At 44.6% G+C, this 26,285-nt stretch overlaps 4 protein-coding genes across 4 annotated transcripts; 1 reads left to right on the plus strand and 3 right to left on the minus strand. All coding sequences in view use genetic code 11, as the record gives it.

Moving 5' to 3' along the window:
- Positions 1 to 508: 508 nt before the first annotated feature.
- On the minus strand, positions 509 to 7,767 carry EGR_00520 (MAP kinase-activated protein kinase; the record flags this gene model as incomplete). The annotated part of the gene is made up of 7 exons (XM_024489769.1): positions 509 to 616; positions 5,990 to 6,156; positions 6,822 to 6,946; positions 6,981 to 7,056; positions 7,101 to 7,340; positions 7,381 to 7,591; positions 7,627 to 7,767. The coding sequence occupies 7 exons, from the start codon at positions 7,765 to 7,767 to the stop codon at positions 509 to 511; spliced, it is 1,068 nt and encodes a 355-aa protein (XP_024355766.1).
- Positions 7,768 to 8,952: 1,185 nt separating this feature from the next.
- On the plus strand, positions 8,953 to 10,084 carry EGR_00521 (hypothetical protein; the record flags this gene model as incomplete). The annotated part of the gene is made up of 2 exons (XM_024489770.1): positions 8,953 to 9,045; positions 9,833 to 10,084. The coding sequence occupies 2 exons, from the start codon at positions 8,953 to 8,955 to the stop codon at positions 10,082 to 10,084; spliced, it is 345 nt and encodes a 114-aa protein (XP_024355767.1).
- Positions 10,085 to 10,473: 389 nt separating this feature from the next.
- EGR_00522 (RNA-binding protein with serine-rich domain) lies at positions 10,474 to 20,818 on the minus strand (the record flags this gene model as incomplete). Its single annotated transcript, XM_024489771.1, has 12 exons — positions 10,474 to 10,586; positions 11,073 to 11,435; positions 14,402 to 14,664; positions 15,863 to 16,161; positions 17,915 to 18,327; positions 18,598 to 18,693; positions 18,759 to 18,860; positions 19,169 to 19,249; positions 19,335 to 19,400; positions 19,505 to 19,600; positions 19,783 to 20,086; positions 20,693 to 20,818. The coding sequence occupies 12 exons, from the start codon at positions 20,816 to 20,818 to the stop codon at positions 10,474 to 10,476; spliced, it is 2,322 nt and encodes a 773-aa protein (XP_024355768.1).
- Positions 20,819 to 21,380: 562 nt separating this feature from the next.
- Positions 21,381 to 25,511, minus strand: EGR_00523 (Histone-lysine N-methyltransferase trr; the record flags this gene model as incomplete). The annotated part of the gene is made up of 2 exons (XM_024489772.1): positions 21,381 to 22,372; positions 23,255 to 25,511. The coding sequence occupies 2 exons, from the start codon at positions 25,509 to 25,511 to the stop codon at positions 21,381 to 21,383; spliced, it is 3,249 nt and encodes a 1,082-aa protein (XP_024355769.1).
- Between the last annotated feature and the right edge of the window lie 774 nt (positions 25,512 to 26,285).

The following is a 26,285-nucleotide window of genomic DNA, read 5'->3' on the forward strand; positions in this document are numbered from 1 at the left end:
CCAGATGTCATCTGGACTGGACTGTTCCACGGCTAGGCCACATTTGCCACTTCCCACTGCATACAGTAAATTCACAAAAGTATCACTCTTCGTTTGGCAACTTAAAAGACCGAATTCGAATCGAATGCCTTCATGATGAAAAAACATCCTTATTTAACTTATTCAACCCTTCTCTAGAATAAGAAAGTATTTTAACAGACGGCGCAATTGGTGACAAATCATTTGTCGTAGCAATAGGGATTAATGATATCACAAGCACGCCTAGGTGGTGTAAAAGAGAAAAAAGAATGCGTGCTATCACATTTCACCAACACTCACTGACTGGAGATCGGACGGAAGGAGAGGTGTAGAATCAAAGTTAGAAAACAGACGTCATAGTACAAAAAATGGGAGGAGAGCTGGGCAAGTAAGCTCAGAGGTGCTGTATTCTATTGCTGGCTGCAGCGGTGGGGTCGCCGCTGGAGGAGGCTGAAGCCACTGAGACGTCATTGTGAACGGTCCGAGCACGCTACCCCTTGCGACGCTTGAGAATGGGGTTGGAGGCGTCGGTCAGCTTCTTCAGTTGTGGAGCGCCGCTCCCCGTGCGCATTATCTGCAACCCCTCTCGGAAGCCCTCCTATGCGGGAAGAGGGAACACACGGCTAGGCAACCGTTTAACACTTCCACTACCAGCTTTCCAACTGAAAATTGGTGGCTACCAACACTGCCAGTGCTGCCGAACTGGTAAATTCAACTACCACGCAGAAACCAAAAAAGGAATTATCGAAGAGCCAAAAAACAGCCAACTTATTATTTTAAATTCATCCAACCTGTTGGCGGCGCAATTTATTGCAACCAGTCATCATTAGAGCGATAAAAAACACAAGTCACATGTTGTGAAAATGTTTTAAAAAGTGCGGCAGTAGCCAACGTGTCAAAGCTATTGGCCGTCCATCGAACGTCTGCGATAGTGGCCAAAGTATCTTCGGTCCGAGCAAGTAAATAACAAACGGAACTGGAGTAGATTATCAAAGGCCATGAGAAGTGGCGCGTAGCTAAATAACCACCCACTTTCCCCCAAAAGAAAATCGAACCTCTCCACCTCAGATACCCGCAGTAATGGACGAAGTACTTAGACATCTGAGCTGAACGTCATGGTGGTATGGCGCCCATCCATGTTCTCTGTGCTGACAGCCCACCAGCTCCTCTGTATATACTTGAAATTAATTTCTAGCCATATTCAATGTTCCCAGGGCGGACTCAGACGCTACAAAAGCGGAATAAGGAGCACTTGCGTACATGACTGTTCGAATTACCGCCACTTTTGTCGCTATGATCAGATCGGGCTTGTAGTACACCGCAAATTTGAAAGTGTCCAGAACACCGGGATGCTAATCGAACGAACAGTCAAGGGAATCAAGGTAGATGATGTGTAGCCCGAATGACTTATTCAACGCCCTCATTACCCCAAACTGTCGTACACCGAAATACTCCAGCACTAAGCAGCCAAGTGAGTTAATATGATCAGGGCATTCGATAAACTAGTGCAAGATGAGAAAACCAAACCATAGCCTTTTGCAACTACCGCTATTTCTTGATATCGGCTAGAACACCATTTCACTGAACCGACAGGTAACGACTGGAATCGAAACAGATAGTAATGACGAGCCTGTCTTTCCATCCACTCGACCTAGCAACAATCTCAGTGGTAAATGGGGGGTATTCTCAAATGCGATTGAATTAAATGAGGAATGAGTAATTCGAGGGACAAGTATTACGTTTTTTGCAAAATATGTTTTCACCATAGAAATGGCAATGTCTCCAAATGGCCACATCAGGCTCCCTAAAACCAAATCCTACCGATGCCCTTCCCCTTTTAACCTCTTACCAAGTGAACGATTCACAATACAGTACACGGCAACTATGATGGTACCTGTGCAAGCGAGTAAGTGCTGGGTAAATTGCAGCAGGTGAAACCATACAGCTCGCAATTTCTTACGATCGTCTGATCTCCATGACGCAGTTTTCCAGTGAGGTTCAGAAAAAAAAAACGCTCAAGATCTTCCGACTCACCATTAGAGCTAAGCTTGTTTCTTTTTGTAACGACGGTTCAGGCTACTTAATACCAACTCACCAAGTGAAATTGTTTACATTTTGTAAAACAGTGTCCGAGCGTACACCTACCATGCCAAAATTCTACTGGCATAGTAGTTTCGGAGGTAATTTAAAGTAAATTAACGCCGTGATTATGGCTGACACCACTTTTCGCAATCCTCCTGGGATAACTACGATGCCAACAAGTCGAGATGAAGATCACAGTAGTTGACATCCAAAAACACTCGGAGACAAACGCGTGCAACAGATAGAACAAACTGTTTTCGCAGGCGTATTATGCACAAGCCTTGTAAATGGCACTGGCTAATTCTAGTGAGAAAATCTCATCATGGGGTTCACGACTGGATAGCATGACACTGTTAACATCATCCGCCCATCAAATGCCCAAAATGAGTAATTAGAGGCGACAGCATGCTCTGCTTACTAGTAAAATACACATTCCTATGCACTCAAGCCGACTTTACACCTACTTGGGTGTATAATAAAGATAACTTTGTCCGTATTGAGTTCTCAGTTACGAGGTAGTTTTGACCATGACATATTTCTTTGGAAAAATTGTTAATGCTCCATAACTCCTTTCAAAAATGCCGTCTTCTGCGAATCCCCATGAGAGCATGCAAATCTAGATAGAGGTAGAAACTTAAAATCCCTTTTGTAGAAAACTTTTGTGCCCATTCTAACAGAAAAAGCTTAAAAAATGAGTTTGATTGGATTTATTGCTTGAGCCTACCACCCGCACTTCCACCAAGTATGTTTTTCAACCATACTTATGCTGCTAGTGATTGCAAGACAGAATTTGCCTCCACGAAAAGACAACAGGGCAAAACGAGTGTTTTGCTGAAAAGGTGACACCCTTAGAATAATCAAGGGTGTAAGGAGTTGCGAAAGGGAAATGTCTTGGAGACATCAGTTCTGATTACTAGTGTCACTCCCCCCCCCTCCCCCCACGATTCGACATGAACTCTACCCATGCCCTCAGAATTGTCAGTCCTTCAGCCTCTCCAGACTGGGATACTTGGCCCTCAGTGATGACGTGCCTGCTACAACTTGGCACTTATGTGACCTTCGAAACTCTTGCCTGAACCCGGCATCACAAATATGTGGCTTTTATGCGTCATCAGTCGCCGAGGGATAATTGGTTGGACCAAGTAGTGCCGCAAAGAGATGCAAAATTGCCTTGAAATGATGTAAACAATCAATAACAATTGATACCGTTAGGACGGAAAGACATCTAGGCTGTGGTGATTTTTTTTTTCACGAGACCCCGAAAGCGAAGGTTTTGTCGAAATCAAACATCTCCTCTTTGAATGCAAAAACAATGGTGAACCCAACGCTCTGACAAAGATGACTCTGCCCCGCCCATGAACCTTACCTAAAAAATTGGGAAGCCTAGGCAGCTCCCTTCAATTAAAGCTCAAGAGAACTGACTTCGTTCCTTTGTGCCCGAACTCAAATCTGATAAGAGGGGCAAGTGACTCAGCAGAGGCGTTGCGGGTGAGGCTGCCTCGGTGTGCACAAGACACAACGCAACGGAACAGTCAGGCACTTGATAGGCAATGGGACAAGGGGTGATTAATCAAGGAAATGGCTTTTTATTCGTATCCCGCATCTGTTTCAGGGAACTGGGGGCAACTTTGAGGCACTAAGCCTAACGATTCCTCAAGAACTAATTGCACTATCAGTAATGCAGAAGGATGTATTGTCGGTAAGCTTTAGGTACAAAGGAAGCATTTTTATGGAACTGGTCTGTGAAGTGAGACAGGAGCTTTCTTGAAATCAGCAGTACAAGAAGTAGTGTAACGCACAAAAGCGTTTGGTGCTAAAGAGTAACGGTTTACTACTCGAAACCCGTATTTACATTCATATCGCTCGCCACCGATCGTATAATTGCAGGACGTGAAATTAGAAAACGCTTGGAACTCAAAACTACGTAGGTGGAGCAAGTTAAAGACAATTCTGGGCATTGATCACCAGTTACATCTACACAAAAAAACGTGTTTAGGGTCTGGAATGACCGGTTTGAGTGCAGAAAACCTAACGTGTGAAGGTTAAGGCAACAAAATTGTCGGCTTTTGGAAATCCATGGTCAGAAGGGAAATTTGGTGTCGAGGTTAAGCGGAAATTTACAAAATATGAATTTTAGAGACCAAGTTAATCAGCTGGCTGCCGGATGTGTTGGGCCGAGCACGAATCAGGAAAAATTTAACTGTCAAATGTAGGGCGAAAGTGAAGTTCTCGAATTGCTTCTCATAATCGATAAGTCAGAAAATGATTAGAAATGAGATCATCGACACGGTAACGAATTTTTTTCTGCAAATAGACACGAAAAACAAGGAGGCGTCTTGCTCACCGAGAACGGTATTTGTCCACAGAAAATACGGAAGTGTCGTAGAGACAAAAAGGTACTTCTGGTCTGGGGGCACGTTGCTCCCTAGTTATAACTCCAAGGTCTTTTAATGGCAGAGTTAACGGTGATCCCGAACATGAGATGTAATGTACTATCGTTAATGCTCGACGGAGCACCTTCTCAACGAATTCGAGCATCCGTTTCCATTAACACAAAATTACTAACAAAAACCACTCTAATATATCAGAAGGGTTGTTTCCTTTAATCCACCACCGAAAAGACATATTTGTGTAAGTGTTTTTCACTCTTAAGGGGCACTACCACTTGTATTATATGCAGAACAAAATCACGCAGGCTTGGCATCTCTGTAACGCAGCATTACCCGTCGGTACCATTTCAGATTTTTTTGAGTAAAACTATGCAACGAAAAGCCCTTTTTGAATCTGATTAATGAAACCAAAAGCCTATTAACAGATTCACTACTGGCGTCACACGTATGTGACGTCGCAATTTTCTCGCCTGAGTCCGACATTACAACTGTATGACCTGTTTTTCCTCTGCTTATAATAGCTAATTTTAAAAACCCAGTCACAATCAGATTTGCTGAATTTAAAACATTCAAGCAGACGTGGGATGTCTTGAAATACATCCCGCGCCTCGGAGGCCCGAGTAGCCACTGCGTTAGATTAAACTCTATCATGCGTCAGATGGCGCGAAACCTCATCCACATTCGCTTTGCCCTGTAATTATGAAGATCAAAGCTTAGAGAACCTCCCAAGGGAGGAGTGCGAACACGTAACAGAGCTCAAGCAGATTAATTGAAGCATGTCACATTTTTAAGTGACTTTAGAAAAGGTTTTTCAATATAAACTAGGTCAGTTAAATGACTGATGGTGGGCGGTTTCAAACTTCAACACTGCATTAAGACAATTAAAACCATGCCTGAACAGCGCTATTAAGTGGCCTAAAACTCCCACTGGCGCATGCTTCCAATGATGTAGGCGTCAGCGGTTCTCTTCATTTTGAATACGACATCAATTGATGGTGAAAGAATCAGCCACAAATACATAAATGTACATAAAATTGGTCTCAATTTCTATTTGCATACTTTGAAGTAGCAAGATATTCGGTGATAACGTAAAACTGCCTGACCCAAAGCCAAAACAGGTGAAAATGGATAAGCTGTTACACTACACATTGTGAGCGCTCGATCGGGAATTGCCTCTTCTTATTGAAGTCGGCTGGATTAGGTGCGATTCATCAACTTTACAACTCGAAGGTGGTAGGGTAAAATTGCTCCCTTTCGAGCATCAGCTATTCAGAGACCACTAGGCTACGGCATTCAGAGTTTAAGGCGGCTATTTAGTTGCTAACCTCATCGAAAAAGATAAAGCTATAGATACAAAGTCAAAAACCCCGGAGACAGAAATCTGCTGTTTTGATGGAATTTTACAGTCAGGACCAGTGACCCAAGATTCCTGAAAATCACTTCCAAGTGGGACATTATTTTACACAAAAAACAAAGAGGAGGAAGAAGGGCGAGCCTACCTGAACCTCATTCCAATTTTGCCTCTCTTCGTTGAGAATATTCACTGTGAGGAGAGGTGTTTGGGGAACCAGCCGGTGGCGAACAACCCATGGGTGTTGCATTACTTGCGCAATTGTCAATCGATGCTGCGGTTGCACAATCAGTAAGCGATTTATCAAGTCCTTGGCTGTACAACACAAAAAGATCGCTTTACTTTTTGTGACATGTAAATTGTGAAAAGAGGCGTTTTCCTGAATTGAGCACATCCACGCAAGACTCGAAAGCCCATGATGGCAAAAGCGTGGGTATTATGACCTATGTCCCTTGTTTTTTTTTCACATCACACACTTCCGGAAAAAAACCCCTCGGCAAAGACTTTCATTTCAGCTTTCATTAATAACTGACCAGAAATTGAAGATATTAAAACTACAGAATAATGCCGCGTGACAAGTCCCAACACTTGACCGACAATTGGAGTAACACATTTACTCAGAGTTACAAAAAAGTAACTAGTTTCTAACGGTTGATCGGAAATACATATCAAATGTGCCTCAGCGCTCTGAAAAGTTCTTGCACTAAATTGATAAATGAGATTTCAAAAGACGGGGCGACTGAAACGGTGGCAAACGGGAGGTAAAAAAAAGCAATTACTAGTTAGTTGCGTTCAGATTTTGAAAAGTTAAAGGTGATTTTTGCAACGAAATACCAGGCAAAATTTGATCAAAAAAAATCATGGATTTTGAATTTAAAACCTGGCTGGTTGAGTTTGCTAACAACTACTTCACACCGTGATATAAAATAGAAATGGACGAGTTCCCATCATCATGTAATAAAAAAGACTGCAACCCATACCTTCCTGGGACACCGCGTCCCACTCATTCGGTGGAAATGTGTAGTGGCCGTTTCGAATGCGAGATTTCATTCCAGGCGAGAAGGGATCACCACCCTGGCTATAGAAGGGAGGATAACCGCACAGCCTAGGGAAGAGTGAGCTACAACAACAGAACGTACAGAATGTATGTGATGACACCAAGGGACCACATATCACATTGCTGGTCATACGCTGCGGTACCCAGCACTTCCGGAGCTACGAAAAACGGAAACTCCATTGGATTCAAAAAAAAAACATACCAACGTAGTATGGGGTAAAACATGGGGATAGAAGGAACGTTTCCTTAGAGGTTTCCTTAGCGAATCCAAAGTCCGTCAATTTTAGAGTTGCATCTGCAGTGTCCGACGTAAAAAGAAGGTTTTCCGGCTGCATAAAAATAAAAAACCGGATTAAAAATACCTTAAGATCCCGATGAGCAATGTTCCTTCCGTGAAGACATTGAATAGCAGTGGCAATTTGGTAAACTATGCGAGCTGCATCTAAATAGGGAAGAGAAAAATAGTGGAGAGGATTGCAAACCATTCTCAGTGAATCCGTTTCGGTGTCTTTGTTGAATGCGATTGAACAGTTCACCACCCTCCATACATTCCATGACGATGAGTAGGTGGTTACGTCCAGTTTTGACGTCGTTATTTTCAAAAATGTCCACTATTCTGACGATATTTTCGCAATCACTGACACGGTAATGCAACTCGACTTCTCGGCAGGCCTTCTCATCATCACCAAGAATCTGTCAATTAGGGTAGAGGGAGAAATTCAGCAAACCTTTAGTGCACAAGGTTTCCCGGTAGCCTTGTGAATGCATCTAATGACATTTCCATTAATTCCACTGCCAAGGCTGGTTTGGGTTATTTCATATTCCTGAGTAATAGGGGTTCTTTTTATTGGAAAATTGTAGCCGACCATTTTAGGGAATAGGATCCTCCAAAACCCAACCAAAGACCGTGATACTGAAGGCCGTTTCAGGAAAAGCTGTGGTGATACAAAACAAGCATCAATCAGAATATAATGCATATTATGCAAAAATTGGGGTTTTCGAGTTCATACAAAAATTGCATAGGAATAATCCGAAATTCACTTTTACCAAAAGCATGTATTTAGGCCGAAAGTACATGATATTATGTTTGGGTATAATTTACAAAAGCTTTCCAATAAGTATTTCTCAATAAAATCAAAAATGTGTCGTTTCTAAGCAAGCAAGAAATGTATTTAAGTGAGCTGGGCGGTTGCAGCAGATGTGTATGCTGTGGGTTTGGTATAATTAAAAAGTTTTGTCAATCAAAAATGTTAAAGTTTGCACTTGTTAAAGTCAATGCCCATGATACTTAGGCAAAATATGCATCATAGACATAGAGAAGGAGCGGGGCTACTAGCATGGCTAAAGGCCATGCCTCCAAGTAAAAATGCAATCGCGGAGCCTTAAGTGTAATACGATGGTGGTTTACACCCCGGTATTAGTGAGGCACCACTTTTGTGCTTTTGAATTAACCTTCTCGTACCTCGCTGGGTGGGCTGGACTTCGAGCCATACCAGTAGCCCAGACACCTTCTCTGTGCTAAACATATATTCTGTCCGAGTATCGTGTCTTCTCTCGTCCTCAGGGAAGTATCCGGACGCTTCAGTGCTTCAGCCTCTGCAATTTCGCATTGCGGATTGGCCTTCGGTGTCTGTTAATACTTCTGCAGCTCTTCTGTGCCATTGTAATGTCTTTTCTGCCACACAACCTCGCCTCTTCGAATTACAGGGAATGACTTGGAATATTGCTTCAACACTTTGTTTTTATTGTAGCTATGGATTAAGGTGTATTCAGAAACCTACAGCTAGCGGACTTAGTGAACGCATTAACTGTCAATCGTTTGGAGGATTGTAATAAAGATGAGTAGCGTAGCACCCCAGTACACAGTACATGTCAGGCTTTACATACATTTAACATGCAGAAGTGCCTGGGGCTACCGGCATGACTCACGGGCTAGCCCACTCAGCGAATGTGTAACGGCCGAGACACAAAGTGGCCGAGAGTAATGCAACCAACACATTACAAGTAGTGTGGTTTGTCTTCGGGTCTTCTTACTGTGTTTAAAGTGCAGATATATGTGCTTTGAACGTTGGTGCAATGCATTGGATGTTCGACTATCCGTTTTGGAAAAGGGTCACATTGTTTCTTGGCCATTATACATTCGCCAGGTGGGATGGCCTCTGGGTAATGTCAGTAGTCCTTACTCCTTTTGTATGATGAATATATTTCTTGTCGGAATATTATACCTTCTTTCGTCCTCGGCGAAGCCTTGGGACGCTAATTTTGAAATTAAATTCTGCCTTGTAGCGCTTAAAAATTGGGGAAACTAAAACGCAATAAACCGCGAGAATATGAACAATTATAGTGAAAGGAGATTGGGCATGATTTTGGTTTTAATAAATTATAAATAAGCTTCCTCATCAACTTTCCTACAATAAATAACAACAGCATGTCATGAGAATAGTTTAGAAAATATCATGGGAGTAATGGGATCGTCTGCAATCTACTCTTAATTCCTAATCAGTTGAAAACCCCAGTTGAGTGTATTTATCTACACACCTGGATTGTTGCGTATCCTAAGTTAGTGTTTATGTGCTTCCCATATGGGTTTCATAAAAGTCCTGAACAAGAAATATTTTTCAGCATTGGTTTCGAGGAATTTTTTTAGCCACAGGAGTTTTAATCTGAATCCCCAATACGAACCTCAGGTAGGCATTGTTTTGATTACATGAATAAGTATTGTAATGAGGAAAATCGCGCTAATGTCTCAAATTTTCCGGTGCTCCTTTTGGTATCTCTGTTATTTTATTTTATGTTCACCTAAATTCAGTTTTTCTGATTCTGCCACTTATGTAAGTGTTTTTACACACCGTAACTCCAGCTTATTTTGTTGAATTTCTGTGGGGTCGGGGCCATAAATGTATCTTTCACTATTACACCCCCATGTCGCTTTAGATGCATCCCAATACCCTAGCCAACAACTCCAGAACCAATACCCTACCTCGCGATTACGAGCGCATGATGCAGAAGATAATGTTTCGAATCGGCCCAACCACCCTTGTGACGAAAAAAATAAAGCCTATGCTGATGAGCAAACGTGAAACGAAATTCAGTGAAGAAGCGCGTCTATCCACGCCACAGGGTCGCGAGATCATGTACCGCCGCTTGCTCAGCGGCAAGAGAAACCTTGTACCCTTTGGAAAATAGTAATCTCCCTGTCTTAAGAAAAAGCCTCATTGTTTCCTTTGAAAATGTAGGTACTTCCACCCGAGCAGTTTTACGCCTCATCTGTCCTCGGGTTATGCAAATGCCTCACTTTGAGGGGATTTCCAGTTAGTGTCTTGATCTTTATCACTGGGGAAATCGTTTTGTGGTTTGTGCTTACTTTTCTACCTCCTGGGCCATTTATAACTTTCTTCCTTCGAAGCCCTTTGTGATTTTTAATCCAACTTCAAAGTGTCTTTGTAATACGTACTGCTCTTCGGGTCTATGCCCCCCCCGTATCACAGCCCAAAAGACGAGGAGACTTGGGATTCCCTTCACTGACTACTGAAGTACGTTGGCACCTCTCTAACATGAACTCCGGTACAGAACACTTAAACACACGTGCGGGGGCAAGTAGTCTTCCCTGACCGAAACGCAGAGGTGCCATTGGCTTCGCCGGCGTCACTGTACAGCCGTGCACCACACTTGATTACTGATGGCGATCCTAGAGTAGTGATGTTTAGGTCAAAACGGACCCTCCTAGCATCGTCGCACTATCACACTCCACTCTAGTAAGCATCGAGGTAAGATGCCCCACGAGATTGAAATTTTTTACATCTGCTTCCCGCCGAGGTAAAAACAAGGCCAGAAATCCACCGACGATAATATGCAAAGGGCATTTATTCCAAACACGTACACGCGCAGTCACGATAATGACGGTGATCACTTTCCAAATGCGACGACGATTTCAAGTGGGGGGGGGAGGAGGAGGCGAGAGTGCAAGAGATACGAGGATTAGAGGATAGAGAGCTAGAGATAGGTAGGAGCAGAAGCATGAGTAAGAGAGGGAGAGAACCCTAAAATGCTGAAGCAGTTGAAGCATTAGGAATAGGAGGAGGAGGAGTAGAAGAGGCCTAGGAGGGAGGAGGGGAGATGTAAACCTGTATCAAAACCTATAAAAACCCGTGACGAATTATTCATCTGCGCGCACGAGGGCGTGGCCGATGACGACGACGACGACGTGACGAAGAGGATGCCGAGCTGGATGATGAAGACGATCTTGAACTGCTTTCTGCTGAAGACGACGACGAAGAGGAGGTGGAGGAAGACGAAGAGGAGCTAGAGGAGGGGAAGCGCTTTCGAGAGGCTCCACCACTGACCGGTTGCTTCCCACGGCTCGGCGCACGCTGCGACTGCTTTCCAGTCGATTCTTTTGGAGCGGAATCACCCACTCCACTGTCGCTTGGCTTTCCATCACCACCACCACCGCCACCACTTCGAGACGCTGTATTGATAGGTCGTGTGTTTGAAGTCAACGGACTTCTTGAGCGTCTCTCACGTCTCGCCGGCGGGCCTAGCGTAACGGAACACTTTTAATCTTATTTTGAAAAACATGAGCGCTGCTCTGCTATTTGTCTCCCCCGATCTCCCCAGTGCTCTTGGGCTTCGTGACGTCTTCGGGGATGACTTAGACACGACGCTATGGCTACGGGATCAGCAAGGATTATGACCCCTTGCCAATGTGGAGGAACTTCTGTTTCAGCTCACCACCACGTTCTAAATGGTATTAATGTATGCTAATGAGTCCTACCACAGGCATATATAACACACATCGCTACCGTTTGGACCATTTTCGCAATGTGAGTAAGCGCTACGTGGCACGGCTGGAGAATAACAACCGCTACTCTGCTATGCTTTTGCAGACAAAGGGTCTGTACAAAAACATTCTCCATCACGGTGAGTGGGAGTCTTGGTATAGTTGCGTGACGACGCCAGGCAATAAAGAATAAGCGAAAAGAAAGAAACCAAGTGATTGGAAATTAAGGTTTATCAAAAGCGAGACTAAAGAAGTACAAGTTCGACTCTTAAGTAAGAAATTGTTGTTCTTATCGTTATAGCACTTCTCTCTAGAGGTAGTGAAAAATTCAGCGCTTTTATACAGATAACCGCGTAGACTGCCAGAAATTGAGGCATTGAGTAATGCCCAATCCTACTAAACACCTGGATTTCACAAGGTAAAGCAGTGAAGGGTGTACGAAACGGATGCTGATGTGACACAACTAGAAAAAAAAAACAAAACTACTCACGCTGTGATGTTTTGTAGGCATTATACCGCATACAAGAAAGTTAGTAGTAACGATTAGACAGGTTTTTTGTCGCGTTCAAGGGCTTTGATATCTCAATAATAACAGCGCCGTCAAAATCCAGTGGGTGAGGAAACCAAGTAGTGGGATATTGGCCACGTATGGAAAAATAGGACCAGAATTCTACGATTGGGATCTTCCAGCATAAACCACCACGGTGGCTCCCAGAGACAAGAGGGATGGAATCCTAAGCTGAAAATCATGATGGGTAATAAAAACGTCAATACGTCTACGGATATTTAAATGTACTCAAATGGAAACGAGGCGCTTAGTAGACAACTGGAGGAAGTGGAAGATGCACAAGACTATTGCCAAAGTTTAGGGAGAAAAACCGCTACTTCGAGATGTTCTGCGACCATGGCGCCACACTAAGGAAAGAATCCACTGCATTAGGAAGTCCCACAGCAGTGTGCTCTGAAAAATTAACATTACTGGTAGCTTTTACTAAACTTTTCAGTTATTTAAGAAAACTATGCGAAAATCAACGTGCAATTAGTGGATCATCATAGAAGGTGAAGACGGTCATCAAAAGCATGATTACAATTCTAAAATCGAGGCATTCAAATCAGATATTGTCACTGCCACCACTACTTCGCTTTGGCCTTGGAGAAACAAGGAAAGTAGGGATTTTCACCAGAAACCTTAACACGATCACAAATTTCTAATCTTACTGTTGAAACTGGGCGGTTCCAGCTGGTGAGTGATTTGTGAAACAACCCCCAAGGTAGAAGTTAGCGGCGTGGAGCAATTAAAAACCAACTACTGTTCTGCGAAGCTTTTTGGACGCAACCTGGTGAGAGAAAAGCACATTCTTAGTCTCGGTGGAAAGAAACCGCAAAGAGTTCAAACATTTGGAAAGTCTATGCCGTAAAACATTATCACCTATATTTACTCCACTTTTGCCATTATTTGAAAACATGTTGCGTGGTAAGACAACAATGGAATTATGATGTCAGTTGGAGAATGAGGACACTTAAGAACGAAATACTATTTAGGATCACGCTATTCAAATCCAAAACTGCCCATTCCACCATCACGATGCACCACTTTTGAGTCAGGAGAATACGGTTCTATGGTGAGATCATGATGGCGCACTACAAGTATAGTTACTTTGGAAGTGCCGACACTATCCAGTGGACTGTTAAGCCACGGCCATACGCATTGGTAGACCAAGACCAACCGGAACTTCATAACGTTCGTAGCCCTCTCATTGTGCCATGAGAATTAGGCAATGTTGGAAGTCGCTTAATCTTACCAAAAGTGGGCTTTGGTGCAATGTTTACGAACACTGAGAATATAGTTCCGTCAGGTATTTTTGATTTTGAATTTACACAAGTTGTGGGACGTATTTCACGACATAGTGATGACAAAACTGTCTCTTACACCACATTACATCAATTTGAGGCCAAGAACATGCACTACTCTGTCGAAGGTTGTATTTGGGATTTTATAATCACTTACATTGTTTAGGCGTAGTAAAATTAGACTGCGTTGGAAACTACAGGTACCCAGGTATCAGAACAGGAGACTCTAGGTTCAGGAGATCAATTTTTCGACCAGAAACGAATGGTCAACTTAATCGCGTATGGAAATTTTTGATTGCATTAGAGAAATTGGAAGCCTTCGGTCGTAGGTAAACCTACCAAAACTAGAGGTGTTCGTTGAAAGGCTAGGTTAGTGACCTGCTATATCCGAAACATATCATAAGCTTGATATCGGAAAAGACTGGCGGACGTGTAAAATCGCACAGCCCCTACCCGGAGCAGCCGGATGCGCGCGCAAAAGTTGTGTGTGCCTGTATGTGTGTGTGACTCGCCATTTAGTAGGAGTGGCAGGGTGTGCGCGCGCAAACGATCGTACGCGCGGGATAGGCTAACCAGCGAGCAAGACCAATGAACACTCGTAAAACTAATTCATTTCTGCCAGAGAGGGAGGCAGTGAGAACGAAGCGGTCCCACGCGAATAAAGATCAAACGACTTCACAAGCGCACACAAACTACACTCCGCGTGGGTAGGCGGGTGGTGATGGCCATGGTTATAAATCTGTCAGGAAACAAATCGACTATGCGCATCAGTAACCCGCGCACAAGCCTGCACAGGAAACGCTGAGAGCGCACCCACAACTAAGGCTGAGCCGAAGTAGGAGAGGGGGGAGAAGGCAAAAGAGCGCACTTACTGGGCCGACGATAGCGTGAGGAGGCAGCAGCGCCGGGTGGAGAACGGTTGCTACCACCGCCGCCACCGCCGCGACCGGTAGCAGCAGCAGGGCGAGAAGAGAATGGGCTGCCGGCGGTGGCGCGGGAGGAGCGCGGGGGTGGTGAGGGCGAATGGCCGCGTTGGCGACGCGTGCGATCACCATCGTCACCACGATGATGGCGATCACCACCGCCACCGTCGCGTGAGCGCAGCACTGCATCCTCGTGACCGGAACGCCGACTTCTACGGTGGGATTGGAAAGAGGGGACAAAACACAAAGGTGAGCAAGCCTACAATGCAGTCAATACAATTTTATGAATGCTTCACGTATGTAAATTTAAGTACGCAGGCCTTGGCCTCCCAAGACTTAGCATGTAGCTCTGCCGATATCACACATGCTACTGATCTCCAGTCCTTTTTAATGTAAATAGTAGAACCAAATCTAGACCTGCAGAATTCATTACTTTGGATACTGTATCGAAGATGGACTGTAGCACCCGGTTCTTCCCTAGTACGTATACGTCTGGATGGAAATGACATGAATAGAATGCCATAACGCTAATGTGAACGAAACCTGTGATGACTAAAGAACCCATGAAGTTAAATTACAACTAAAAGAAATATCGTTGTTAAGACACTTCCTAGTTCTAATTGGACAAACTTAGGACCGCGTGTAATACCAAACAACTAACCACTGCAGTTGGGAACACCTTTGACAAGATACTGTTGCAAGGGTGATTAAAAGACTCGACAATAATCATAGATGGCTTCAAAACTGCAAGTTTTGGAGTATGAATGAAGACCACTAGCGCATATCATGATTAGTCAAGAAGGGTCCCACAAACCATGGACACATTTAATTTGATAGGATCCAGACTTTCAATCGGTCACTCATGCAGTACTATAGCGCCAGTACACAGGTCCGTTCCTTCAATAACGTTAAACAACCGGATTTCTCTAAGATCCAAAGATGCAGTTCTAGGAATTAAAAGCAAAACAGATATACACCGTATCAGAAAACATTGAAACCCATGATTTCGCAGTTTTTGAGTTTGCACGAGGCCTACCGGTGTGTATCGTGATCAGTGAAGAAACGTGACGCAAAACATAATTTGTGAAGTACACCTAACCAGATCAGATAACTCTTAATAGGTAGGTGAAACGGACCAGTCGATCCAAAGCCATCAATCAGCCAGTAAATGTTAGTTACGGTAAAAAGCTCACAAAAAATCCGGAATGAAAACCCAATTAATAGTTCGTATTGAAAAGTGAGACCATTTACTTTGGACAGAACACAGTTGTAAGGACGCGGGTAAAATCAAGATTATGTAAACGAATAGAGGCATATCTAGCACAACGTAAGTTAAGCAAGTGATTCTTGCGCTATCCACCAAATCAGTAGGCAAATGGCAGTGACAACATAGCCAGCAAGAAATCATACGTTGGAGGGGAGGTCTGATGGTGACGGCGCCTGGTGTCGCGAGAGCCGAGAGGCGAGAGTTGTCTGCCCGAGCGTGAAGTGGTATGCTGGGTTGACGGCGGTGGCAGAACCTCGGTTACGTTCACCTCCTGGCCGTCGATCTGGCCCCCGTTCATGTAATTCACTGCGTCAGAGGCTGCCTGCGGGCTGGTGAAGTCTATGTAAGCGAAGCCCCGATGGAACTCGGGGTGCATATGGTCTGAGGGCATCTCCACTGCCTTCACTTGGCCCCAGGTTGAGAAGATCTCCGAGATGTGCGCCTAGATACAGGGAAGAATGAATGAAATGCACGAGAAATACAGGGATGTGACTGATAGCTCCTACAGCATTAAAACCCCTTCTAGTAGTAGATCAGTATGGAACATGTGATGGGACATCAGTAGAAACGGCTAACGATTCTTGATTTTTGACTCCAGTGAATGCTCCTATCAGCAGAATTTAAAGCGAAATGTTTCCTAAGAACTAAGCTGTGTCGTAGACTCAACACAACAACAGAAAGCTTAAGACATAAATGGAAGTTGGATAGTGAACACGAGACCCACTTAAAGTGCCCTTCGAAGAAATAGACATACAGGATTTACGCATCAACGGTATAAATTGGATGCTATTTTTGAAATCCGATTTTTTTGCGGAACTAAGACTGAGAGAAGAAGGAATCATTAATGGGATTTTTAATCACTAGAGTATATGTTGACCGATAAATCTGTGTAACAACTGTTCAGCCGAACGTCTCAACGATAGGAGATACCCTACGTGTAGAACACAAAAGTGGGGAGGAAAACATTCACCTCTGGCTACCGGCGAAAAAATTACTTCACAGCAATGCCAGAGCATTCGATTCAATAAATCGGTGAACAGCTAGAGCTCTTAATTACTTGGGATTCCTAGGAAAAGTACGAGGTTAGCCAAGTTCACTGAAAATGACTCTACGTTCCATGATGGAAAATACCAATTAGCGCAAGCTAGCAGGTATAACCAGGACAATGAAAAAATTAAACAAAGTGCACAAGGAGCAGTGGAAAGTCCAATTAGTAATCCAATTTTGATCAAATGGCTACATTACTAATTAACAATAGGGAGCAGAATGAATGCTCCTACACGAAAAGGGACCACTGAGCATGGGACATCTGACTATCTTGCTAATTTCAAACAATCATGAATCAACAACAGCAGGAAACACTGATGAATAAAGTATCGAAGAGGGCATTCGACATCCGGAATGCAGGTCGATGGTTTGGATGAAGTTGCACTTATCCCAGTAGCTTTCAATCGTCATCAAAGGCGAGCATCATGAAAGACTCCATGGTGAATGACAGGAAGCATCCAGCCTTGACAGCATGAAAAACGTTATTTCAGTAATTTTGCGCCATTTACTTCCTTACCTGCTTGGCAATCCAAAAGCGATTCTATCTCTGGAAGTAAAATACCAATGAATGCAAGTTAGCACGCATAGACTTCCGGAAGTTAGAAAAAGTCCCCAGAACTCACTTTTGTAAAAAGACTGCGGCAGTCACTGCAAGGACTCTTGTTTGATACTGGATCATTAAAGCAGACGTCCCTAACGCCATACATCAACCTTTCAAACATTCTGCCTAAAAATTTCTCGATTTTTCCATCCAAAGTATGAATCCTGCTTGTGAAAACCAACTTTCAAAATCCTTATTTCAAACAGAAATTTTGCGAAAACAAATAACCTACACTATCCTTGAAAATGAGATCATTCGTTGAACACCAATTAACCGGTTATTTGGTATGGACTCGATCAAGGATTCATGAGTAACGGATTAGGTTCCGGAAAAAATATTTAAATCACAAGTGGATCACGTGGTGTATGTCCATCTTCAGCCTTGGGAGAATAACCTGACCAGTCCTAGTAACACCAGATTACTCGCTTCTCGATGGGTTAGAAATTCAAAGAACCCACAAAGGTAGGCCATTTCAGTTACGGTAACCGTGTTACCAGGTCAAAAATGTAAAAATTCATGCAAGCAACCACGGATATAAAGTACCTACCTGAGTGACATTCCTGGAGAGCTTCGTAACCATTACACGAGTGAATTCGGGCAAAGAGAGGCCAGCCAATTTTGAATTGCTCTCTTCCCTCTCTCTCGACGTCTCCACCTCCGCCACCCTCTTTGTCTCCTTAGCAGCTGCCAATTTCTCCCCTTCCTTCGCAGTCTCTTTCCTTAATTCTCCATCATGATGTTGCTGTGGTTGCTTCTCACTGATAACGTTTGATTCCCGACTCTCCAGCTTCCCTGTCTTGTTGACAGTCGTCTGAGTCGTCTCCTTTTGTTCCACAGCCTCTGTGGAGATCTTCTTGGACGGCTCTTCGGTAGCAGATTTCGCTGCCGGTGGCTTGGTGTCAGCTGTGGTCGTCGTCAACTTCTCCTCGCCGGCTCGCCTCGTCTGCTCCGAAGAACGATCTAAAGAAGAGTATACAGTTAGAGACCTAGTTCTTACAGCACCAGCAGAACCTCCGTAGTGTTAACCAGCCGGGGCCTCGAGTTCACACCACAACCAAGTCAGCGGAATTGCGAGATCAATTCACTGAGCGATCAATAAACGTCGGAAACGGCCACTGTGTGTTTACTGTGCCAAATAGCAGCACCCCTTAAGTAACTTTCTAGGTCTTAAATTCATAAATCTACTCTCACGATGAATTAGACTAGCAACGCTAGAGATGGAAAACTTACGAGGCGAAGAGGGTTTTGTTAATGCTGGGGGTTTATCATCCTTAGCACGAGACGACGAGCTTTCAGGGATACTCGTCTTTTTTTCCGATAGACGACCTATTAGGGAGAGGATGATTAATCAGTGTGGAGAATAGACATTACTATCATCTGCAGTCACTTACGAGGCGACTGTGACCTTTTTCGGGAAGTAGTCTTTTCCTCAGAAGCACGAGTTGCACTGCTTGTGTCACCACCCCCGACAGACTTCTTCTCAGGTGCACGACCTTGAAAAACCGGTTAATTGATTGACTTGACTTTAGTCAGAGGTGGTAAGTAGCCATAGATGCACAACACATTTCATAGGTATCCAATAACAGAGCAACGCATGACGTTGCTAGTGTCTTATTAAGTTAAAAAAAAATATGGCTGAGGCAATTAAGCCTATTTCCGTGACATGTAAAGTGGCAATGGTAATGGTAGCGACGATGAGTCAGCATGCCAAGGCTCTCAAGGATCTCAACCTGAATCTACAAGATCGCATTTCCTGCATCATTTTGATTATGCTTAGCACCACAAACGGGGACAATCTTACGCGGCGATGGTGAGGCCCTTCTACCAATGTATTTCTCCTCCTTGCCGCGAGAACTGACACGCGTTCTGCTCGCTTTGGAGCCTAAAAGGGAGGCAACCACGCAGCAAACGTGTCAGAGTGGACATAACACCATGGTTGCATCCTACAACCGCTGCACACAACTCACGTGGTGATGGTGATCGCCTGTTAGAACGTGTTCTCTCATCACGCCCGTTCCTTCCGGTGCGGGGATCTGGGAGGGGGGTTATGGGAAAAAGTGAGAATCAACTGGCCACTAACAGAGGGTGCACTAAATGAATCCAGTGGATCAGTAATCAATTTTGCCGCCAAACTTACGGGAGGAGGGAGATCCCTTCCTTAGCGCCTCCTTCTCGTCTCTAGACTTGACTGGAACGGTCTCCTTTCTCTTTGTTCTGCTATCCGAAGGCCTACCTAAAAGCGAGTGGGCAAAATAAACAGAAATCCCCAACTTTGGTGCGTGATTTCTCTTGATCAACGGATCGTTGTTAGACCGACAACCTAACTAATTCACTGACACGGGATAATGCAATGGGATTTCCGACTCATTTTTGCGTGGTAGGCGGCAAACGGCAGCGAAATGAGATTAAACATACTCCGCTTTTGCGAAGCAGCACGTGGCGAGGCAGAACTTCTGCTGCTGCTGCTGCTTCTACTACTAGAACTGCTTCCACTAGAGCTGCTTCCACTGCTGGAACTGCTCCCCGTTGAGCTACTCCGCGAATCTGAAGAGCTGGAACCAGAAGATGACGATCCCGAGGAGGACGATGCAGAACGCGAGCGACGCGGACGCTTCGCAGCACCGCCGCCACTTTTTGAGGGAGAGACTCGGTGTTTTTCCTTTTCTCCTGATCGCTTTTGCAACCGACCCTCTCGACTACTCTTCTCGACGACTGGCATCTAGCCGAAAAGGAAAGGAGGGTGAGGGCACGTACGCGCGTGTTTAATCCCATTCAATGTCCTGATAAGATAGGTTCTGCCTAGGTGGCAATCTTTGCAAGGATAAATGGTGGCAGTGGTCCCAATTCACTAAATGGGGAGTAAAAAGTAATGACTCGGAGTTACGTCACTTTAACTTACTGCTGGTAAATTCCCAGAGCCATTAGAGTTGGCTCCGGAACTGCTGGCACTACCAACCTAGCTAACCTACTGATATTTAAATCAGTCTAAAAGTCGCAGCGAATAGTTTTTAGAATATTCTAACTTTTTACCCCTTCAGCATAGTATTCAGCCGGGAAAAAACGGGCATCGGTAGTGCCAACTTAACTTACTGAGAGACTATACGCTTAAGTACTGCAGATTTTGGGTTACAATTGCACACAACAAATACCGCATACATACATACATCGCAAGCAAAAGGCAGCTTTCGCAGAATTCACAGCATGATTGCGACCATGTGTATATTTGTAGTTAAGTATATATATATATATATATATATATATATATGCATATGGATAGAGATAGAATCGTTGGGAGTTAACAAATTATGCACAAAGCTAAGGGTACCAGAGGAAAGGGAGAGGAAGGAGGAAGTACAGCAGCACAGCCAGCTGAGGGAGTTGATTTGGTGGATAGCAAAGCGGTGCTTTCACTGTCTGTTGGGGAGAGATAGAGGGGAGGGTGAGCGTGCATCTTCTATGTACATCGGCTGTGGTAGGCAACAACATTACAGCTGTGGCAGAAATTTCACAAACAATCGTAGCCTAGAGAGGGTAGAAGATCAGCAGATTGATGTATGCGTACAATCGTGTGTGTATAGGTCAACGTGCAATATAGTATATCTCCCGCAATTCATACGTATCTGAAGTCGCTTTCTTCACGTGTGTATCTGTGGGATAAAAGGATTAGAAAACATTGTCCCGCCTACTTCTTGCAATTACAAATGTACACATCCCACAGCGGGTACTTATCACAGCAGCGCGGCGGCCAAAAGAAGAAATACCATGAGAAAAGACAAATATAGAGGAAAGGAAGAAACTGATGGAGGAAAAAGTAGTTGAAGAAATGATAATACGACAATTCAGGAAAATAATGAGATCCAGGAAGTAGGCAAAACAGAGAAGTGTGTGGGAGAGGGGAGTAATAGACTGCAGAAACGACTAAAACAAAATACAAAAAAATAAATCAAACGTTCTTTTTTTGAAAAAGACTCGGTAACAATAAAGTGTAAGGCAATGAATGGACGAATGGAAAGCTAATTCATCCACTTGCGGCAAAGTTGCGACCCACACAAGCACGGTATCCGGCTCCCCTTGTCCGTCTCGACGTCCAATTTATAATCGTACGTCAACTCCTCTCCCTTTTTGATCAAACGATTCGCGATAATGATGATGCGTTTTTGGTTGTCATACAGAATCACCTCGGCAATGCAGTTCGGCTCACAGGAGTGATTGATATACCGCGCTAAACCGCCGTACATAGTCGCATCAACAATCCAATTATCATCAGCACGAAACATGTAGATTCCACGACTTTGCGACTCGTAAAGGCGCTCCCTCCTATTCCCCACCTCGTTACGGATCAGCTGACCCAGATACTCGATAATGAACTCATTCTTTTCAATATCACGGGAGGCGAACAGCCCCAAGCCTTGAATTTTAGAGCGAGCGAGAAGAACGTTGTTCCGCCACTCACTCTGCAACGCACGGTACTGTGTGGAGGGCGATTGTTTGCCTGCTGGAGCTGATGTGGAGCCGGAGGGAAGGGAGATTGAGACGATGGTGGAGGAGGAGCAGTAGCGAGGTATTTGATTTAATGGCCGCAGGAATCCTAAGTGGGGTGATAAAGTAGCGGGATGGTTTTGCCTTGACACTCTCCCTTGTCCCTGCTCTTGCTCGCGCTCCCGATCACAACTTCGCACGTAATTCCGCCGCTTTGGCTCGGAGCGAGCACAACCTGTCGGGTTGATCATCACAGGCATTCGGGAGATGAGTTGCATCTTACCGAACTTGAACACATAACCGGTGAGGTGTTCCACACCAGGCAGGGATTCTATTGCACGTACAATATGAGGCTCACTGAGACCAAAGAGACTTTCACCTCGCAACATCTCGGGTAAAAGTCGAAGCGTAGTTGAACTAGCCTCTTGTCGACTATTTCGAACAAGGTGGAGAATGTGCTGCCATAGCGTGTTGCAGTCCCCTGCCTTGAAGCTTGCGTCAGGAAGGCCGTGCTCCTTGACAATGACTGTAAAAATGGGACTAGGGTGGGCAGAAGGCGGGCTATCCAAAAATTTCTGATCTTTGTCATGCCGGCTTGTCTTACTGGAGTCTGTGATTGTACAAATGTAATGACAGCGCCGACTGGGCCTCCGATAGGACCAATAAATGCGTGTAGTTGAGAAACCAACAGGATAGATGAAGAATCTGTTGTGAAACCGACCGCTTTCCAGGTGCTCGGGAAGCAATTGTCCGAGAAAGTCCAGAATGAGCGTACCGATTCGCAAACAGAGTCGGTTGCCAGAGGTGGTGAGACATTGCGTCCCAATTACATCCGCAACCAGGGCGTACTCGTCCCTGTCCAGGTAAACACGACGTTTAATATCAAAGCTCTTCAACTTCTCACTTGATGGTGACTGGTCTTTGTGTTTGGGACAGTACATACTCTTATTTTCATAGAAGGAACAGCCACTTTTGTAAGCACAATAAATGTGGTAGTGGTACGCACAATCCCCTGCAAAACAGGGCACACCAGCACCGGGCAGTGAACAGCGCTCGCACAGTTGGTGTTCAGCCTGTTCAAGGGCCTTGGCAACATTCATGAAACAACCACCTATAGTTTCAGAGACCCCATAACACCAGAGGATACAATTAACATGAACCCACTTGTCACACGCGTAGTTCAAGTAACGCCCAACAATAGACACGTCGGTTTCATCAGGCCCCCGTTTGCACAGCACACAAATGGGAAGTGGTGCGTTGTTGAGAACCTCAAATGCAAGTGGTTTTGGTTTTCTCGCAGCAGCCGGGAAGTCAATGTATGAGACAGAGGCGGGCGGTTTGCTTGAGGAAAAGATAGTCCAGCGCGACCCCTTCCACCGTTGTGTCGGGACAAAGAGAGACGACTCACGTTGAGTTCGTCTGCTGCACTTAAAAATGGAAGACGATTTTGGTATGGTTTTGCATAGTTTAGAAGGATGGTTCTGTAGCAACACCGGTACCGGGGCTATGGAGGGATCAGCATATAAGGTGTTTGAGATTGCAGTGGAGGGCCTGTGCAGCCTTGGAGTCGAATGATACTTGTGCATGCAGGCTTCACTGCAAAAGACCTCCTCAGGGGAAGATGTGGGATCAGACACAGGAGGGCTGGAAAATAATAGCTGCATCTTGCACTGTTGACATACATGCATGGGAGTTATATCGGACCTAATCATATCCATAGTTATTCTTTTTTCCGGACGCATGTTTCGAAGCCCACAAAAGCGAGGGAAAGAGGTTGGTTCTCCAATTTGTTGATAATTACTCTGAATTTCAGATATCACACTTTCAGGAACCCGGTATCGTTTGGGCGGCGGTAGCACAATTTCCGAGAAGGGTGAAGTGGCTTCATCCTCTTCCCGCGTAGTGAATAAATTTAAGGGATCAGGTATGCTTGAATGAGCGGTCGGTGAAGGAGGAGTAGTCAGCAATCTAGATTCGCTTAATCGGGTAATTGCAGCGGCAAGAGCATTGCTCAGAAGGTTTTTATTTGAATCCAATTTGGTTTTTTGATCATTATTTAGGTAGGAAAGGAGGTCACGAGAGTTTAAGACCCCTGGTGAACGAAGGGCAAACGGTAGGGAGGTGTACTTTTGGGCACGGCGAGATAGAATGTCCGTGCTCGCCAGCGACTCCAAATTCGGTGGTGCCTCATGACATGGTAATTTCCTCTTTTTCAACGCCGGTTCCGGTGGATATATGTCAATGGGATTTTCCAGTTCTGGCCATGACACGCACTGCGCAGCATTGACCGACAGAAGTCGGCTGAGAGCGAGGGAGTCATAGACTTCGGCTGTGGAGGACTTAGGCGATGAAAATTTCACGTTACTGACAGACAGCGCACGCTTACGTTTATAGCACCGTGTAGACGAAGCATTGCGTTTCTTGGGACTCTCTAGAGCAGGACGAAGTGGTTTTTGCTGAGAAAAGTAATGCTGCGCATCAGTGAACCAAGGGTAAGGCGAAGCAAAGCGACCTGGTCCACATGAGTTAACTCCAAGGGCGTAACCAGGGTAGCGAAGTCTACCACCACCAGCGGAGTAAACTGTGTATTTCAGTGGCTCAGTATGTTCTGACGGCGGACCACGGAAATGACTGTATGGGTCAAGCCAAGGACAATGCGGCTGCCGAACGCGATCTTGTATTTGATGATAGAACTCCCGGCCAGCAACTCCGGGGAACCACCGGTGCACCTGGGCATTCTGATACATCTGTTGAATGGCAAAGCGCCTCCTCACGTCTAGACTATCCTGAGGAAAGGTTGGGAGCCCAGGTGGTCGACTGTTTGGTTTCCAAAAATGAGGACTGGGTGGATGACTTTGTTGACAGGAATTTGGAAATCTTTGGGGCCGTGATTGACAAAACACCTCATTTTGATAGGGGTGCTTTTTAGGCAACCCTGGAACATCTGAGAAAAGAGGTGGATTAAAGAACATCCTGGAGTCAGAGCAATAATCAAGACTTGTGTTGTATCCATATGGCGACTGAATATGATAGTGTGATCGCTCCACCTCGGAGAAGCCCATCCGATTTTGTGCAGGACCGTTGCAGTAATTCGAATGAGAATTGTAGAACGGCGGACGATCGTTGACAGCAGATGCGGGTACGTACTCATTCGAACTGATAAGGGGAAACTCCTGCGAAAACTGTTCTTTGTGAGCCATCTGAGACACGCGACTACGTAGCACCGCAGCATTTGAAGAATTAGAGACCTCACGCTCTGATTTTAATGAACTCAATTCCGTTGGAGCAATTTGCAAGGAACACGATACCGAGTTTGATGTTTCAGTAAGAAATTGGGACGGAGGCAATGGTGATAAGGATCCCTCGCTGGTCGGGTGCTCCGTGTCACCGGTATCAGTGGAAAAACAAGTGTTTTCAGAATTCTTCGTTTCAACAGTTCCACGAGAGCTACTTTTGTCACTCAACATAGACGTAGGTTCGGTAGAGCTAGGTGAAGAATCCTTAATAGGAGTAGATCCAGCCCAGCATCCCATATGTAACTCGGCTTTGCAATTAATATCTACGTTAGAGTTATCCAGAAAGGCGCGAGCACCGACCGAGTAATCCTCCTTGTTGAAATTTTCGTTTTGAAGCCATAGTAACGCATCCCTATGATCAACCGACATCTAGAAGAAAAAGTCCTGCTTAGGAGCCCCCGATAATTGGAAAAATACACAGGGGTTCAAACACATCTAAAACTAACAGCTCGATATGAGGATGGAATTTAGAAATTTTGACGTCTTGAAATGGACGAATAAAACACTATGAAACTAAATGGCACAAATATAACTGCTCTGGCTGTAACAACTTAATTACAAGAATCACAATGAAAACAGAAAACAAGAACCCACATCAAAATGACAATACAAAGTGGAAAAAACTGCGCATCTCAAAAGCGAGCAAGCACACCCCTCAAAAACATCTTTTGTTCAAGGAAAGGACTACCACTTCGTAGTGTCCAATGAGTAAATGTTACTGAGTCCAGTATGGCTGATATCTCATTATTGCCAGTGGAACAGTTGAGATTGAGTGAGAGGGAGAGAGAGAGTACAGAGCAAAATTTTGCATAAAATCCCCAGAGAAACACTAACACTTAGTTAACTAGCGAGAAATGGAGTGACAAACAACTTTAGAAAATTAAAGCAAATGATAAGCGAATTCTACCGCCTTAGGTCGACTGCAATAATAGTAACGCTTGAAATATTCACTGCGTCCTACCTGTATACCGAAGAATTTCCATTAAAACGTGAAAAAAGCCTCAGGAGGACATGATGCACTACCTAATCGTCGTAACAACGAAGCAGTAAAACAAGGCCGTTTTAAGCAGGCCTTTGTGGGTATTTTCGCAAAATTAGGTATTCACAGTGTAGGATGATTAATAAGAGCTTTTTCGCAACACA

Source organism: Echinococcus granulosus (assembly GCF_000524195.1).
Source record: "Echinococcus granulosus chromosome Unknown EG_S00002, whole genome shotgun sequence".
Taxonomy (NCBI): Eukaryota; Metazoa; Platyhelminthes; class Cestoda; order Cyclophyllidea; family Taeniidae; genus Echinococcus; species Echinococcus granulosus.